Source organism: Nematostella vectensis, chromosome 4 (genome assembly GCF_932526225.1).
Source record: "Nematostella vectensis chromosome 4, jaNemVect1.1, whole genome shotgun sequence".
NCBI classification, from domain to species: Eukaryota; Metazoa; Cnidaria; class Anthozoa; order Actiniaria; family Edwardsiidae; genus Nematostella; species Nematostella vectensis.
The window spans coordinates 1,066,412-1,083,164 of NC_064037.1; the positions used below are offsets into that span (position 1 = coordinate 1,066,412).

The 16,753-nt window shown below is 45.1% G+C and overlaps 3 protein-coding genes across 3 annotated transcripts; 1 reads left to right on the forward strand and 2 right to left on the reverse strand.

The window, feature by feature from the left end:
- Positions 1-4,990: 4,990 nt before the first annotated feature.
- On the forward strand, positions 4,991-9,366 carry LOC5498615. Its single transcript, XM_001620253.3, has 3 exons — positions 4,991-6,359; positions 7,394-7,793; positions 7,868-9,366. Exons 1-3 carry the CDS (start codon positions 5,121-5,123, stop codon positions 8,392-8,394), a joined length of 2,166 nt encoding a protein of 721 aa, XP_001620303.3. The 5' UTR covers positions 4,991-5,120; the 3' UTR covers positions 8,395-9,366.
- Positions 9,367-11,991: 2,625 nt separating this feature from the next.
- Positions 11,992-13,515, reverse strand: LOC116611710. The gene has a single exon (XM_032372193.2). The coding sequence runs from the start codon at positions 13,513-13,515 to the stop codon at positions 11,992-11,994; it is 1,524 nt and encodes a 507-aa protein (XP_032228084.2).
- A 129-nt stretch (positions 13,516-13,644) lies between these two features.
- Positions 13,645-16,266, reverse strand: LOC116611709. Its single transcript, XM_048726878.1, has 2 exons — positions 14,058-16,266; positions 13,645-13,997 (listed from the first exon to the last, which is right to left on the reverse strand). The coding sequence occupies exons 1-2, from the start codon at positions 16,264-16,266 to the stop codon at positions 13,645-13,647; spliced, it is 2,562 nt and encodes an 853-aa protein (XP_048582835.1).
- Positions 16,267-16,753: the final 487 nt, after the last annotated feature.

Sequence of the window (16,753 nt, forward strand, 5' to 3'; positions counted from 1 at the left end):
CCCCGAGATTTGTTTTACTAGTAGTAAGTAATTATAATACCGAGAAATTACGGGGCGTAAAGCAAAAACGACAACACGCCCCGAGATTTGGTTTACTAGTAGTAAGTAATTATAATACTTATAAATTACGAGGCGTAAAGCAAAAACGACGACTAGCCCCGAGATTTGGTTTACTAGTAGTAAGTAATTATAATACCGATAAATTACGGGGCGTAAAGCAAAAACGACAACTCGCCCCGAGATTTGGTTTACTAGTAGTAAGTAATTATAATACCGATAAATTACGGGGCGTAAAGCAAAAACGACAACACGGCCCGAGGTTTGGTTTATTCACGGGAATTAGGATACTTTGTCAGCGATTTCTCTATAAAATAAACAAAAATGAATCCTCAATTTATGTTAAATAATGAACTCAGCTAATAAAATATTTCTAACCTTATAATCCGAAAGGTCACCTGCCTTCTGAGTTAGCGAAACCCTTTTTAGTTTCCTCTTGTTATATTTCTATTTCTCTTGTCTAAAAACCCTAGCGATCGTTGTTTTTACTCGAAACATTTGAACGGTACTGTGTAACCATAGCCTCTTTAGGCCCGAGCCCTCTCCGAACCTAACTTCGTATTTAGGTTCTATATAAAATGAGAAGGGAGTGAAACAACGCTCGATCCCATTGGTCGAAAACCTGCCTAGTTACGGCCAATGATGTGATGTTGGTATGAGACATGATTGACTGAGAGCTCACCTTCTCTTTGAACTTATCTCGCCGCCGACACACCCAGGCATGCGACAAGTGCTGGGATCGGGGCTTCTTTTAAAAATGTTTTACGTACCCAGAACCGTACCCAGGGGGGTGCAGGGGGTGCGAACGCATCCCCCCACAACGGCCGAAAGTCCACTTTTGGTTCTCAGTAGACGTGCTATTTGAAGATAAAACTCAAAATCATAAGCTAGATCACTCTGGTTTTAGCCAAATCCGACAATAAACGTCCCGTGGAGATACTGCAAAGGCATAAAAAAAGTCCCTTTTTGTTCTTTCGGAGGTGGTTAGACTTTTATCCACCCCACCAACTCGAAAAATTAGGTCCACTTTTTCCGATCTAGCACCCCCCTCCCCCTCCCCAAGAAAAATCCTGGGTACGGGCCTGCTTCTTCATACAGGAAAAGTTAAATGACAGGAGCTTATAATTTGATTTGCTTTATCCCCCCCTTCTCCACTTCGCCATTAATAAAAACACTTTGCCCTCTGCCGATAACTTGCAGAATTTTCTGTTGTTCCGGGTAAAAATTAAAATTCATTTGGCAGTTATATAACATCTTTCGTTATATGGGCGGGATTTACTTTTCCCGCCTAGTTCGCTTAGTTCGATATTCAACATAAATTGAATCATTTTTGTTTATTTTACAAAGAAATCGCTGACAAAGTATCCTAATTCCCGTGAATAAACCAAATCTTGGCGTGTTGTCTTTTTTGCTTTACACCCCGTAATTTCCCGGTACTAGTAAACCAAATCTCGGGGCGAGTTGTCATTTTTGCTTTACGCCCCGTGATTTCTTGGTACTAATAAACCAAATCTCGAGGCGAGTTGTCGTTTTTGCTTTACGCCCCGTAAATTATCGGTATTATAATTTCTTGGTACTAATAAACCAAATCTCGGGGAGAGTTGTCGTTTTTGCTTTTACGCCCCGTAATTTATCGGTATTATAATTACTTACTACTAGTAAACCAAATCTCGGGGCGAGTTGTCGCTTTTGCTTTACGCCCCGTAATTTATCGGTATTATAATTACTTACTTCTAGTAAACCAAATCTCGGGGCGAGTTGTCGTTTTTGCTTTACGCCCCGTAATTTATCGGTATTATAATTACTTACTACTAGTAAACCAACTCTCGGGGCGAGTTGTCGTTTTTGCTTTACGCCCCGTAATTTCTCGGTATTATAATTTCTTGGTACTAATAAACCAAATCTCGGGGCGTGTTGTCGTTTTTGCTTTACGCCCCGTAATTTTATTTAATAGTAGAGTTATTATTATACTAGTAAACCAAGGGCCGGTTCCTGAAAGGCCGATTAACTTAACCCTCGATCAGCGCCTAATCCCGGGTTAAAATTCGCTAATCGTAGGTTAGCTAACCGACGGATAACTCACCGTTCCCGAAAGCCAAGTAATCCCCCGAATTACTAACCCTGGATTAAACGAGTGAAAAAGTGGTTTGAGGAGTAAAATTCACACAGGGTACCCAGTATATCAACAGAAAGCAACTTAAATTTACCTTTGGTGATTTTATTTTCACAGAAAAGCCCCAAAACACCTCTACATCACCTGTAATTACCTCCATTTCATGGCCAAAAAAGTGTCATTTGCAGGATTCGAGTTGGTGCGTGACACTAGCGAGACAGATTCATTTCAAGTATAAATTTCATGTAACTTTCTGTCTGTCCCAGCACAATTTTCAAGTCGGCATCGCAACGAGGGTCACATAATAAAGCGGAATGTTAGGATATTTGATCCCTACATTGTGTAACGTCTTTTTTGTCGACAAATTTATTTTATGAAGCTTTAGTTCTACTTCAAAGTTTGGGAGGCCTGTGTTACGCCAACTAAACAGTGGGTTAGCGAGTTAACCCACCTCGCGAGCAGGGTTAGATTTTACCTCCAAACTGACCCAGAGTTAGCGCTAACCAGCGTTTCGTGAACGGAACTAATCTGGGGGTAAAAATTTAATCGTGGGTTAGGGTTAATTTAACCCTGGGTTAGCGCAAATCGGCTTTTCAGGAACCGGCCCCAAATCTCGGAGCGAGTTGTCAGATTGCTTTCTCGCCTCGAAATTTTGTTTACTAGTATGTTTTTATCTATAAAATTTTAATATTCTATAAAATTTCAAAATAATACCACTAAACTTTCTCGCCCCCAATTTCATTTACTAGTACTAGTGAGTTAATTTGCTAAGTTAACTAATATATGAATTCCCCCCTCATTTAGCTTCTGAATGCTATGACTGCAACTAGTTAAAATCCTGCGTACGCCCCTGGTTCATAGGTTTGGATTGCCCGTGCAACAGGTAATAATCACATGCCGATTACACATTGCTTGCAATCCCAAGAAAAAAGTTTCCTATTGCTCGCAGTACTGTTTTTTGCTGCTCGCCAGTGCTCATGGCGTGGCCCTAGCCTGGGCACATGTTGACGAGGCTCTAGAGCTTTATTGCATTTTTTCGGCGTTGGTGCGAGTTTTGGGAGAGCCTGTAGCAGCTGTAGCGACGGCCGCATGGAGAAGATGCAAGCGTATCCTGCGAGCCGGCTCTCATTCGGGCTCATTCGAAAATGTTTTGTTTTCGAATATTGTGAATTCCCTCGCCCCAGCGCACCTTGGCCTTCACGCGCGCCACAGAATTCCCAATATTCGAAAACAAAACATTTCCGAGGAAACAAGAGGGGAAAGAAGCAGATTGGAGGGGAAGAAAGAGGGGAAAGAAGCAGATTGGCAGATTGGAGGGGAAGAAAGAGGGGAAAGAAGCAGATTGGAGGGGAAGAAAGAGGGGAAAGAAGCAGATTGGAGGGGAAGAAAGAGGGGAAAGAAGCAGATTGGAGGGGAAGAAAGAGGGGAAAGAAGCAGATTAGAGGGGAAGTAAGAGGGGGAAGAAGCAGATTGGAGGGGAAGAAAGAGGGGAAAGAAGCAGATTGGAGGGGAAGAAAGAGGGGGAAGAAGCAGATTGGAGGGGAAGAAAGATGGGAAAGAAGCAGATTGGAGGGGAAGTAAGAGGGGAAAAAAGCAGATTGGAGGGGAAGAAAGAGGGGGAAGAAGCAGATTGGAGGGGAAGTAAGAGGGGAAAAAAGCAGATTGGAGGGGAAGAAAGAGGGGGAAGAAGCAGATTGGAGGGGAAGAAAGAGGGGGAAGAAGCAGATTGGAGGGGAAGAAGCAGATTGGAGGGGAAGAAAGAGGGGAAAAAAGCAGATTGGAGGGGAAGAAAGAGGGGGAAGAAGCAGATTGGAGGGGAAGAAAGAGGGAAAAGAAGCAGATTGGAGGGGAAGAAAGAGGGGGAAGAAGCAGATTGGAGGGGAAGTAAGAGGGGGAAGAAGCAGATTGGAGGGGAAGAAAGAGGGGAAAGAAGCAGATTGGAGGGGAAGTAAGAGGGGGAAGAAGCAGATTGGAGGGGAAGAAAGAGGGGGAAGAAGCAGATTGGAGGGGAAGAAAGAGGGGAAAGAAGCAGATTGGAGGGGAAGTAAGAGGGGGAAGAAGCAGATTGGAGGGGAAGAAAGATGGGAAAGAAGCAGATTGGAGGGGAAGAAAGAGGGGAAAGAAGCAGATTGGAGGGGAAGTAAGAGGGGGAAGAAGCAGATTGGAGGGGAAGTAAGAGGGGAAAGAAGCAGATTGGAGGGGAAGTAAGAGGGGGAAGAAGCAGATTGGAGGGGAAGTAAGAGGGGGAAGAAGCAGATTGGAGGGGAAGAAAGATGGGGAAGAAGCAGATTGGAGGGGAAGAAAGAGGGGAAAGAAGCAGATTGGAGGGGAAGTAAGAGGGGGAAGAAGCAGATTGGAGGGGAAGTAAGAGGGGAAAGAAGCAGATTGGAGGGGAAGTAAGAGGGGAAAGAAGCAGATTGGAGGGGAAGTAAGAGGGGGAAGAAGCAGATTGGAGGGGAAGAAAGATGGGGAAGAAGCAGATTGGAGGGGAAGAAAGAGGGGAAAGAAGCAGATTGGAGGGGAAGTAAGAGGGGAAAGAAGCAGATTGGAGGGGAAGTAAGAGGGGAGACAAGTGGGGAAGGAAGCCACCATCAAAACAGGAAAAGGAAAATAAGAAAATATGGCAAAGGAGATAATAGCTCTGTGTATTATTAATTCATTCATTTATTTTCTTTACACCCCTAGGGGTAGCGCTTTATCTAGAGACTCAAATCAAGTTGTCTAGGGAACACCTCTTGAAATCTGTCAAACCTTTTCGCACTTGATTGGCTTTCTGACAATAGTTTCTTTCTTCTGATTGGCTTAGCCTAATTGGTACTAATCTGGACCGCATTAGGGCCTTCAGAAAAGAAAGAAAAGCGCCATAGTTCGCTTTTCAAATTGCAGATAAGTTCTTTAACCCATGTACTTTGTAAAGTCTCGTTCAGAAATTGAATAACGTACCGTATATATGATGAATAATGAGAACGGGACTGAGGGACATTCACCCCGTGTAAAAAGCCTTAAAACTAGCAGCATAACAAACGATGTTGCTACCCACGAGGTTGATCGTAACAACGACTTGGAAACTTCGCAGGAAGGACATATCGACGATACAAAGAATGGGCAAGAGCTAGATGACAGTAATAATAACAACTTGGACGTTAAACTACCGGAGACGTCTGGGGAGAACACGAATTCTGTTGATCAGGAGTTGGAAAGCCAGAATGAGCCATCAAAACACCTAGAAGAGACGGCAGATAACGAAGATACCAACGCCGTTACTATAAAAACAATAACTCCACGAAAAGCGAAGAAAAGGGGAATATTTGTGTCTTATTCTCCGGAAGCAGGTTTTGAGGAAAAACGACTAATAGCGTATACTGTCAAGGAGTTGAAAACGGACGAAATAGGATTCGCAAACGACCTGTGGTTCGACAAAGATGATGCCGTATCTGTTCCCTATAGTCCGTTCTGTTATCAACAGCGCCTGGAAATCGCAGAGAAATGTCGTGCAGTGCTTGTGTTTTTATCAAAGTCTTATTTGCAAAGTAGACTCTGTCAGCATGAAGCGAAAATTTTGCTCAGCAGACACGAAGAGCTCGAGGATTCGGAAGGAAATTACAAGCAAGTCCGGGTGTTCTGTGTCAATTACGATTGCGCTTCTATTCCTCACGATCTCCGTGGCTTCGAGGAGAACATCGTTGACTTCAATTCTGAATGTTTGGCGTTTAGAAGTACTGCCGAAAAAGCTTCAGAAATTGTGGGAGCTTTTAGTGTGGAAATGGAGAAATACGCGCCGCTATTCGGCCGAAGCCCCCCCTTGTCTAATAAAGAGAGTGAATCGTTCGCTAAGAAACGGGTTTGTTTTTGGAACATCAACGATGTGCAAGAATGGCTCCACTCGCTGAGGATCCCACCAAGATTTTGTTTAAGTTTTGAGGAAAACATGGTTGATGGGTTTCTGTTGTTGTCTCTGGATTGGAAAGGGTGCGATTTAGAAAGATATCTCATGGTTGACAGCAAAGTTGTTAAGCGCAAACTGGAACAGCAGTTGAAGGGTATCCTAGAAACCCAAGAAAAGGATTTGTGGTTTGAGAAAATACGGAAGTGCAAAGTAAAGGATGACTCCGTGTATATCATTTATGATCCTACCGATGCAAGATTCTCAAACAATTTGAAAGAAGATATCAAGAGGAAATGCCCCAAGGTAAAGTTTTTAAAAGGGGTTTTTAAGTATATTGTATAATTAATTTAAATCAATATATAATTTTACCCCAACGCCCCCTTATCATAATCTTTATCAGGTTTACACGGACATAATCTTTAATGGGTTTGCATTAAGATGCTTGCTTTGTTAATGAATGTTATTTCCTTTGAACAAATAGGAAATGATATATTGTGTGTATTTTGATTTTCAATTATTACGGAAAAATCCAAGAATACATTACAAGTGAAATTAGTCAGTAAACATACAAAGTTGCTCAAGTTTTTCAAAGTAATGTATATTTATTTAAATGGGATACTACACGGTAGTGAAAAGCGTAGCAGTATTGTCATTGTGTATGAAATGAAGAGCCATTGATTCAGATGCGTGGATTTGAATAACTTAGCAGAATCTATTGTTTCGTGGAGGATACTAGCTAGCAGCATAAAAGCTTTTAAGCTTTTATTAAAATATCCTCCAGGACAAGCAGCTTGAAAAGTGACTAAACTTTGATATTCTCTAACAATAATTTATCTGATGGCTATGGTTACCTAACAAATAGTACTGGGAACATTAAAATGGGTCTTAATGGACATTATATTTATTCATTTATTTCCTCCATTATTTATCCATTACATGGATAAATAATATTACTCTCAATGGGTGGGGGGCGTTGGGTTTTGCGGTATTGGCTCTTTTTTGTACGATATTCAGTAAAAGAGCACAAAACATGCGGTGATGCAGTATTTCAACCTTTGCTATTTTCTTCAGAGGGTCAAATATCACCTCTGTTATTTACTGCAAATATTCACTGCAATGCACAACAAAGTGGAGCTGGTCCTTCACAATCTCAGGACAGAATTGACATTTGTTTATAGGGTCTGTGATTCCTCCCTTTTTCTATTTTGAGATCATATGGTTGCTGATGTGCAATTCAGAGAGGCACCTGTGATGATTTTGGTTCAGGACATCTATTGTAATAGACCTCCCCGAAATCCCTACTTGATTGATACTTCATCTGCTACTTTGCTTTCTAGGTTGCCATGCACAAGCGGCTTGGCCAGTCCAAAGAAGACTTCCTTAAGCTCAATGGACCAGACTTGGGAGCTTCAAGTTCTGTGGTTGTCTTGATGTCTGAAGCATCAGCAACATCAGTATTCGTCTACAGTGAGTTGTTGTTTGCTGATTGGCTGAATAAGCCATTTATTGTTGCTATGGCAAAGAATTCCTGGGGTGCTATGAGGCCAAGTGTTCAGGCCATATTAGGAGATTGCCCAGCCATTGACTTTGAGAGCTGCTCATATCATGACTGTATGGATGTCCTGCGTTACCAATTGAAGCCTCTGAGGAGCATGCCTGCAGTTATTCTAGAGCAAGAGTTCCTGGATCATATGGTGGATAGCATCAAGCCATTAAAAGTACTTGCTGATAATGTTGGTAAGTTAATTTAAAAAGTAAAGTTTTGTAGTATTTCTCTTTTTTATCTGACCATCTGCATTAATTTCTTTCAGCTCCAAGCATTCCCGATAATGAAGATATTTCAACACAGCCTAGGGTCTTTCTTAGCTACCACTGGGATGTCCAGACCAAAGTCCAGCGACTAGCACATTTCTTGGAAAACCAAGGGTTTGAGTGTTGGACAGATGTCAGTGGTGTTTCTAAGCAACCACTTCCGAACACTTCACTTCATGGAAACAATGATACTGGGACTCTTCAAACACAAATTAAGAGAAGTATGAAGTCTTCAGTTGCCATTTTGTGCTGTATAACCCGCAAGTACATATGTTCAGACAATTGTTTGAAGGATTTGGATTTGGCTGAGTTGCTATCAAAGCCAATAGTCCCATTGATATTTGAATGGCCTCTTGAGTTTGCCAGAGAAAAAGAGAAAGTGAGAAAAATTCTCGCACCACTGCCCTCTATTGACTTGAGCAATGATAAACAATTCAAGAGAAACCAGACCACATTAATGACACAATTGAGAAAGCATGCTGCACGTCACGCTAGTCTTAGCCCTAGAGATGGAGCACGCTCATAGTGTAGTCTTATTTCAAAATTACTGGTCTTAGCCCTAGAGATGGAGCACACTCATAGTGTAGTCTTATTTCAAAATTACTGGTCTTAGCCCTAGAGATGGAGCACACTCATAGTGTAGTCTTATTTCAAAATTACTGGTCCTAGCCCTAGAGATGGAGCACGCTCATAGTGTAGTCTTATTTCAAAATTACTGGTCCTAGCCCTAGAGATGGAGCACACTCATAGTGTAGTCTTATTTCAAAATTACTGCAAGCAGGGGCATAGAGGACATTGGGATACTCCCCCTAAAAACTCACATTATGCTTTTCAAGAAAATAGATACTAAAATTGGTTTGATTAACAAAATATTCAACCTAAATAGGATATTTTGGGGGTCCCTTATACAATACTATACAATACTATGGGAATACCACATACCCTTTGAATATGAGCTTGAAGTCAACACCTGACACCTGCTCCTGACTTGATGATGTTTAAAGGCCATTTCTGCCGCCCCTTGCATGGCCTGTCTGCTTAGTCCCCCCCCCCCCCCTCAAACACATAATAATTCAGTGGGGGGTCTCCTCTAGGCATGTCCCGTTTTCTCAATATTTCCTGCTCCGAGGAAATATACATTACCTGCTATAGCTTTGTCACTACCTTGCGTGAAATGGTGTTCCTGGGGGGGGGGGTGTACTCTGATATGAAACAGACGGGGATTATCCTCGGGATTTCTTGAAAACAACCCTAAAAGATACTAAAGTGGGCGAGGTCTGGTTACATTTTAACCCTAAAAGATACTAAGTGGGCGTGGTTACTCATAAATTTACCCCCTAAAAGATACCTCAAACAAACGTAAATTATTTGTAATAAAAACATTTATTTAAAACTGACTCTAGTGATCTAAAAACACCGATTGACATGTTAACACTCTTTTGTGAGCTATGAGCGATGGCTATAATAGCACCCTAAAAAATACAGAGGTAAAAAACAATCTGGGCATTCTCATTTTCTTCTTTTTTTTATAGGGGAGATACCTCCCTATGATTGACAAATCTTACTTTTGTCGTTTTTTTTGTCGGTGTGGCCGCTAGAATATGAGTGCTTACACGGGAGTCTTTCTGAGGTTGAGCTCAGGAGACATCAAGACAAACAAATAGCTCATTTTGTCGCTAAGGGTTGAGAGATATAGAGATTTATGAACAGAGCGGTCCTTAGTTAGACTACTGCAAAGAGGTTCTTAAGTTTGCATCGATTTTGTGTTTAAAGGAAAAGATGACATTTCTAACAATTTTCGCAAATTTTGATAAATCTTGATACAAAACGAACATGTCATTAAAAGTAAGCCCCTCCCCCTTTTATGTTTAAGGCTGACCCCCCGGCTATCTCGGCAACATTTAAACTTAGTGCCCCCCCTCTTGTTTTACAGCCCCCCCCCTCCTTATAATTATTGCACAGTCCTTTAGCTTCTTTTTGTTCTGGGGAGGGGCTTAGTTTTTGGTCGCCTTTTTGGGGGAGGGTCACAATTTTTGGGCTTTAAATGGGGGGCGGGGAGGTCAAAATTTTTCAACCAGAAAAAGCAGCCTTCCCCCCGATAAATAATGACGCTTCCCTAACTTGATGAGCAATATTGAATTCCTTGCCATTTCGCTAAATGGCTTACTTCACACACAGGTAGCCCAATGTAACCATTCATGCGCATAGGATGAGGGTGGACAGCCTAATACACAATCATACATCATACAATCATACAGCTTTTCACCCGTACTAGCTCAGAGCCTGGGAGGCCTGTGTCTTATACTTCTTGTGTACGTGAAAGGAGGCATTGGTTATTATCAAGAGACCATGATGTAAGAGAACGAATCCCCCGTATTAGGGTGTGTTCCAATGATGACGTCCGTAAAAACTATATTTAGAACAAGCAGTTATTTTTAGATACGCCTCTGATTGGTTAGCGCTCACGTTTCCTAGCAACACGAGTCAAACGCGCGATCACATCTTGAGCGATGTGAGCCGGCAGAGGCTGTTATGGAAATCTTTTTGACCGAAAACCATCCTTTTTTACAAACGCTGTGAAAATGATTTTCCATAGAGTACGCTGGATCCAATCAACCGTTTCTCGGACATTGAAATGCATAGAGTGCGTGATTTTAGGCTCGGGGATTTATAAGTATAACAACAATCAATCATAAATCTGTGTTTACAACACACAATTCTCTTCCAATTCCCTTTTAATGAAAAAGATACATCCAGAACTCAATACCATTATATTCACACCGATATTGTGGTCATTAAGGCAGGTATTTCACAAATAAAAGATTTCAAGTCTCCATAATGAAGTAAATCTTATTCCGGTGACAAGGGTTTCTTGAGTGACATGATTTCTGAACATTTGCGTGAAGAATTGAAGTTCATTCATCATCTAAAAATATTGTAAATCAAAGAAAAATAAAGGCCTTCTTGTATTAAAATACATAACATAGACTGAGAATGCCTAAGTTTTTCATCTCACCGTATTGAAGAGAAAAAGAACTTTTTAGGAGTCAGCCTGATGCATCTTGAATGAACTCCAAACTCGCTGTTTCCCCGACGTCTTCCCGTTCAATATTTATATAACATTTAGATAACTTAACAGATACCAGGACACCATCCTACAAGTAGCATTGTAATCATGAGCTATGAGAAGCAGCTAAAAGGATAAAAACAGGTAGCGAACGAAGTCAAGAAGTGCAGAGGGAAAAAAATTGGGAAAATGTACTATAGCTCGCGAGGTGCCCATAACCAAATATGGCGCGACGAACCATTGGATGCTATGATTGAGGAGCTCGCGCAATCTAAAAATAGCTTTCATAGACGTTATCATGGGCCACGGGGATTCGTTCTCTTATATAGTGGTCTCTTGTTATTATAGAATTAGACCCCAAATTCTGAAACAAAAACACCACAAAGCACTATAAGAAGCCGGAGAGTACAAAATGCTGGTTGCAGGTCGGAGGTTGGATGCAGGTCGGAGGTTGGATGCAGGTTGGATAATGCAGGTTGAGTACAAAATGCAGGTCGGGTGATTCCACCGTTTTGCTTTCTCTACTTCATTCAATTTCTACGGCTCATGTGACGCGTTAAAAATATTGAATACTCAGATTCTCTTTTATAACTAAGCAATAACGTGACCATGGGAATAATACGAATATCTCGCCAGCGATTTGTTGCACATCAACCAAACTTGGGTCAAGTAATGTACAGGTAATCTTGAGACTCCCGCCTAATGCGGGAGAGTTGACAGGTATGCAATCGCGGGCTCCCTGTGATATGGACGACGACGACTGTTAAGGGACTGTATTTTTAATGCTAAACGAAGAAAAAACGGCAAACTCGTTGCAGTTCGTGGCGGACAAAACCGAACTGTACAAATTACGAAGCAGCCCCCCTCCCTAGTCTCGCGCGGTTCGGACACAGGGCTCCCGCGCTTGCATAAGGGAAAATGCAAAATCAACATATGTAATCGTTCAAAACACCCCCACCCGTGACGTGATCCGGGGTGAAACGTCACTATCTAAACACAGTTCAATATCAATAACAATAACGTAACTATCGTCTTAGCTGTTCGGTCATAACAGTGTCACTGTTCCTGGCTTGCTTCCAGGAGCGCTAGCTTCCCAACAGGTCGGATCAATGTTCCTTTCGTAGTTGCGACTTCCGCTGATCGCACAAGACCATCAGGACTAGCAATCGGTGCCAGAACTCGTCCCAAGCGCCACTTGCCTCTGGGTACATCTCTCTCCACGATCAACACAAGGTCGCCGCGGCGAAGATTGCGCTGTATCGCACGCCACTTGCTGCGCTGGACCAGGTGTGGCACGTACTCTCTTCTCCACCGGCGCCAAAACTGATCGGCCAAGTACTGACTATGGTGCCATCGACGACGAAGTGACATATCTCTCTTGCTGAATTCACCGGGCGCGGAATTTGTACTCGCACATCCATGAAGGAAGTGGTTTGGCGTTAGCACACTCACATCAGTAGGAGATGACACACTTCCCCCGTACACCAGTGGACGCGAGTTCAGTATAGACTCTGCATCGGCGAGAACAGTGCGGAAGACTTCATCTACTGTAAGGACGTTTCCTAACATCACTCTCATCGTGCGCTTGGTAGACTTCACCAACGCTTCCCAGGCTCCACCGAACCAAGGCCCATCAGGCGGATTGAAGTCCCACTTGACACCGTGCACACTGAGCTCATCTGCGATTCGTTCTTGACTCAACTCCTGGAGTGCATCCCTCAACTCTCGCTCAGCTCCTACAAAGTTCGAGCCATTGTCACTCACAATCCTGACAGGATTACCTCGGCGGGCGCGAAAGCGAAGCAAAGCCATAATAAAGGAATCTGTATCGAGGCTATGCGCGGTCTCTAGATGCACGGCGCGCATGTGCTGGCACGTAAATAGGCACACGTAACGCTTCTCCACGCGATTTCGACCAACACGAACTTGAAACGGCCCCGCGTAGTCTAAGCCTACATGCTTGAACGGCGTGCTGACACCAGCAAGACGAACGGCTGGAAGGTCACTCATCTTCTGGGTCATCGGCTGGACGCGACGGCGATGGCACAGTGGGCACTTAATGGTGCACTCCTTCACTTCTGCCCGCCCACGCAGTATCCAGAATCTCTCGCGTAGGTGGTTGAAGACATGCTCCACTCCAACATGGCGAAGCTTCTGATGGTACTCGGCGACTATCAGGCGTGTGACGTCCTGTCCGTGGTCGAGGATTATCGGGTGCTTCGTTTCCCATGGTATGTCGGCCCGGTCTATCCTCCCTCCGACGCGGAGAACTCCATCTACAAGCTGTGGGTCGAGGTTTGCAATGCGACTTGCTCGAGGAACTGGCTGTCCCTTCTCCAACGACTCAATTTCTCTGGCGAACCTGTCTCTCTGTGCCCACTTGATCCAGTACAGCTCCTCTGTCTTCAACTCTTCAATGCTTAGTGCTCCCGACTTGGGCTTATCTCGGTTGCGCAAGTTATACAGGAAACGCAGGATCCAGGCCGTAACTCGGCGCAGCTTTAACCAACTGGAAAACGCAGCAGGGTCGATCAAAGGGGCGTCTGCTTCTTGCTGCACTCTCAGGACCTTCTTTCGCATCTCAGACTTTTCCGACGGCGGTGCAGTGGTTTGAACGTCATTTATCGGCCAAGCGTGCACTGGTAACCTCAGGAACTCCGGTCCTTCAATCCAAGTTGTGTGGGCTTGTATGTCGCCTGCGGAGGCTCCTCATGTTGCCAGATCGGTGATGTTCATCTCCGTTCGTACGTGGTGCCACTGGATGGGGTCACTCTCTGTCAAGATCTCAGCTACACGGTTGGCGACAAACGGCTTGAAATTCCTCGGCTCGCCACGAATCCACCACAGTGCGGTAGTGGAGTCCGAAAGGTAGATCACCTCTTGCATACTCAAACTGAGCTGTACACAAGCGGCCTTGGCGAGTCGTACGGCTAGCTGACACGCCATTAGCTCCCCTCTCGGGGTTGAGATCGGCTTCAACGGCATGAGGCGCGTTTTTGCGATGACTAGATGACACGTGACTTCCCCGACTGTCGACGTTGCGCGCACGTAGGCGACTGCGGCGCATGCTTCCTCAGACGCATCGCAAAACACTACTAACTGCTTCTTCCTTAACTTACTGGGCTGACGGTAAATGTAGCGTGGGACAACAAAGGACTTTAGGGCAACCATCTCCGCCTCCCACTTACTCCACTCTAAGCGCAGATCTGACGGTAGTAACTCATCCCAGTCTATGCCACGTGACCATGTACGCTGCAACATGACTTTGGCGCGAACCACGTATGGACTTGCCCATCCTAACGGGTCATACAATCCCGCTAGTTTCTTGAGGACACCCCGTTTTGTTTCTTCTGCGGGGGGTCTTTCGACGTGTGCAAATGCAAAGCCGAGGGTGTCTGACTGAGGATCCCATCGCACCCCAAGCGCTCGACCTTGCGGCAGCTCCCCCATCTCTAGGGCCTCGTTACGGACGGCTCGCTCTGTCTCTGGTACGGTAGCTAACACCTCGGCAGACGACGACATCCACTTACGCATGGGAAATCCCCCTTCAGCCATAAGTGCGGTAACATCCTCGCGCAGCTTTACAGCTTCTCCGACATCCTCACAGGACGTGTATAAGTCATCAACGAATATGTCGCGCTTGACTACGGCGGCGGCATCTGGCCATTGCTCCTTGTTGTCTTCAGCCGTACGCTGGACGGCAAAGTTCGCTTCACATGGCGACGACTTATCTCCGAACACGAGGCAATTCATCTCATTAACATCGGGCGGCTTGTCCGTCTCTAGATCTCGCCAAAGATAGCGGTGGTACTTGCGGTCCTCTGTACGCAAGCGCACATGACAAAACATGTCTGATACATCACCCGCGAGCGCTACAGGTCGTTCACGGAAACGCATCAAAACGCCTGGTAGATCGTTATGTAGACTAGGCCCTGCTTCTAGACAGTCGTTGAGACAGATCCCATCGTGCACTGCGGCTGAATCAAACACGACTCTTGGAAGAGGCTTGTGTGGCGACAACACCGGGTGATGGGGTAGCAGCCATTGCTCTGTATCCTCCACCCGTTCCTCATCTGAGAGCTTGCGGGCAAACCCCTTCTCGACGTACGCGCTGATCGCTTTCTTATACCCTTGCGCCAGCTCCGGGTCTTTCTGCAGGCGACGCTCCACTGACTCTAGGCGACTCAAGGCTGTGGCGTAGTTATTAGGTAATGGAGGTCGGTCAGGTTTCCACAAGAGCGCTAACTCGTAACCTGAATCCACTAGTCGGCATGACTTATCCAAGGCATCCAAGGCTCTCTGTTCGCTGCGGCTGTATGGTGGTGATTCCTCGACGCGGACGCCAAACGTGTCTACTTCCCAAAACAGGTTGTGATTTGCGTCGTCTTCGGCTTCTGACACTTGTGCGCGGAGTATGCGCTTTCCCGCGATAACCCACCCCAGCGGTGTCTTCTCAGCATACGGTTCTGTGACCCCACCCCTCCTGACTTCCAATGGGGCCATTAAGGCTGCTGTGTCGAGGCCTAACAAAACATCAACCGTCCCGTTGCCCGTGTTCTCTACTGGGACATCACACAAATGCGCATAGCGTCGCTTGACCTCTGACCAATCAATAGCACTGACAGGAGCACAGATGCTTTTCATTGTCCACGCGCTCACAGTTCCTTTAACCGCAGATGATGCAAATGGTAGATGCACGCGCTCTGACTTGACCGTGGTACTAACCCCCCCTACTGTGTCAACGGTTAGGTTTTGCCTAGGACCTGATATCCCCAGTTGCTTTGCAAACCCAGTTCTTACAAGGGTAGTTTCGCTGCCTGAATCCAAAAGTACTAATCCCATAACTACTTGGCCAGAGTCACTGGTAAATGGTACTGCAACAGTTTTGAGCGCGACTTTATTGACACTTGGCGTGCTGTCTTGCGCTTTCCCGCAATGAACCCCTTTATCCCCTGGAGGAAGTTCGACAGTTAAGGGCTCTCTAGGTGGTTGTTTGGGAGCAAAGGAAAGCAAAAGGTAATGATGACCTCTGTCACAACCATCAACCCCGCATTTCTGGGATCTACTGCACGAACGTCGCTGATGTCCCCCCCTGAGACAGCCAAAACAGACTCTTTTCTCCTTAACCATCTCCCAGCGCTTGTCTACCGTTGCTGGTAAAAGGGTTGGGCATTTTGACTCTAAGTGATCCTTTTCACATAGGGCACATTTTCGTTGGTGCTTCTCACCAACGTGCATGGTTTGGTACCTCTGGTGTCGCCTTTGCTGGGACGCACCTTTAGCTGCGGGCACGCTTTTAGCTGTGGGCTGTTCATTATAGCGCTCGCGCATGCGCAGTGTCTTTGACCGTGTCTGCGCCCACTCAGCTAACCCCTTTAGATCCTCTTGCACCTGCCCCCTCTCTACTTGCCGCAACTAACTGGGTGCAAAGTGGCAGACTCTTTAGCTCATGTTGAAATGTAGGGTTATCTAGCGCAAACACTGCGGCCTGCAAGGCGTCTGCAAACCCCACAAACCCCGTGCGGTCATCACTCCTAACAGCAGGCCAGTCTGTGATTCGGTTTAAATGGGCCTCTATCACATCCCTCGGGTCCCCAAATCTTCCCTCTAACAACTTGACAGACTTCTCATAATCCCCAGGACCCCCGGTTAGACCCGAAATCACAATTTTGACATTGTCAGCGAGGGAGTTGTTCAAATGTACGAGCTTCACAGGCTCACTCAGCGTTTTATTGTCATGCACAAGGGACTTGAAAATACCCCAAAAATATGGCCAGTCTTCCCGATTTCCTTTGAAAAGTGGGACCTGAACTCCCTT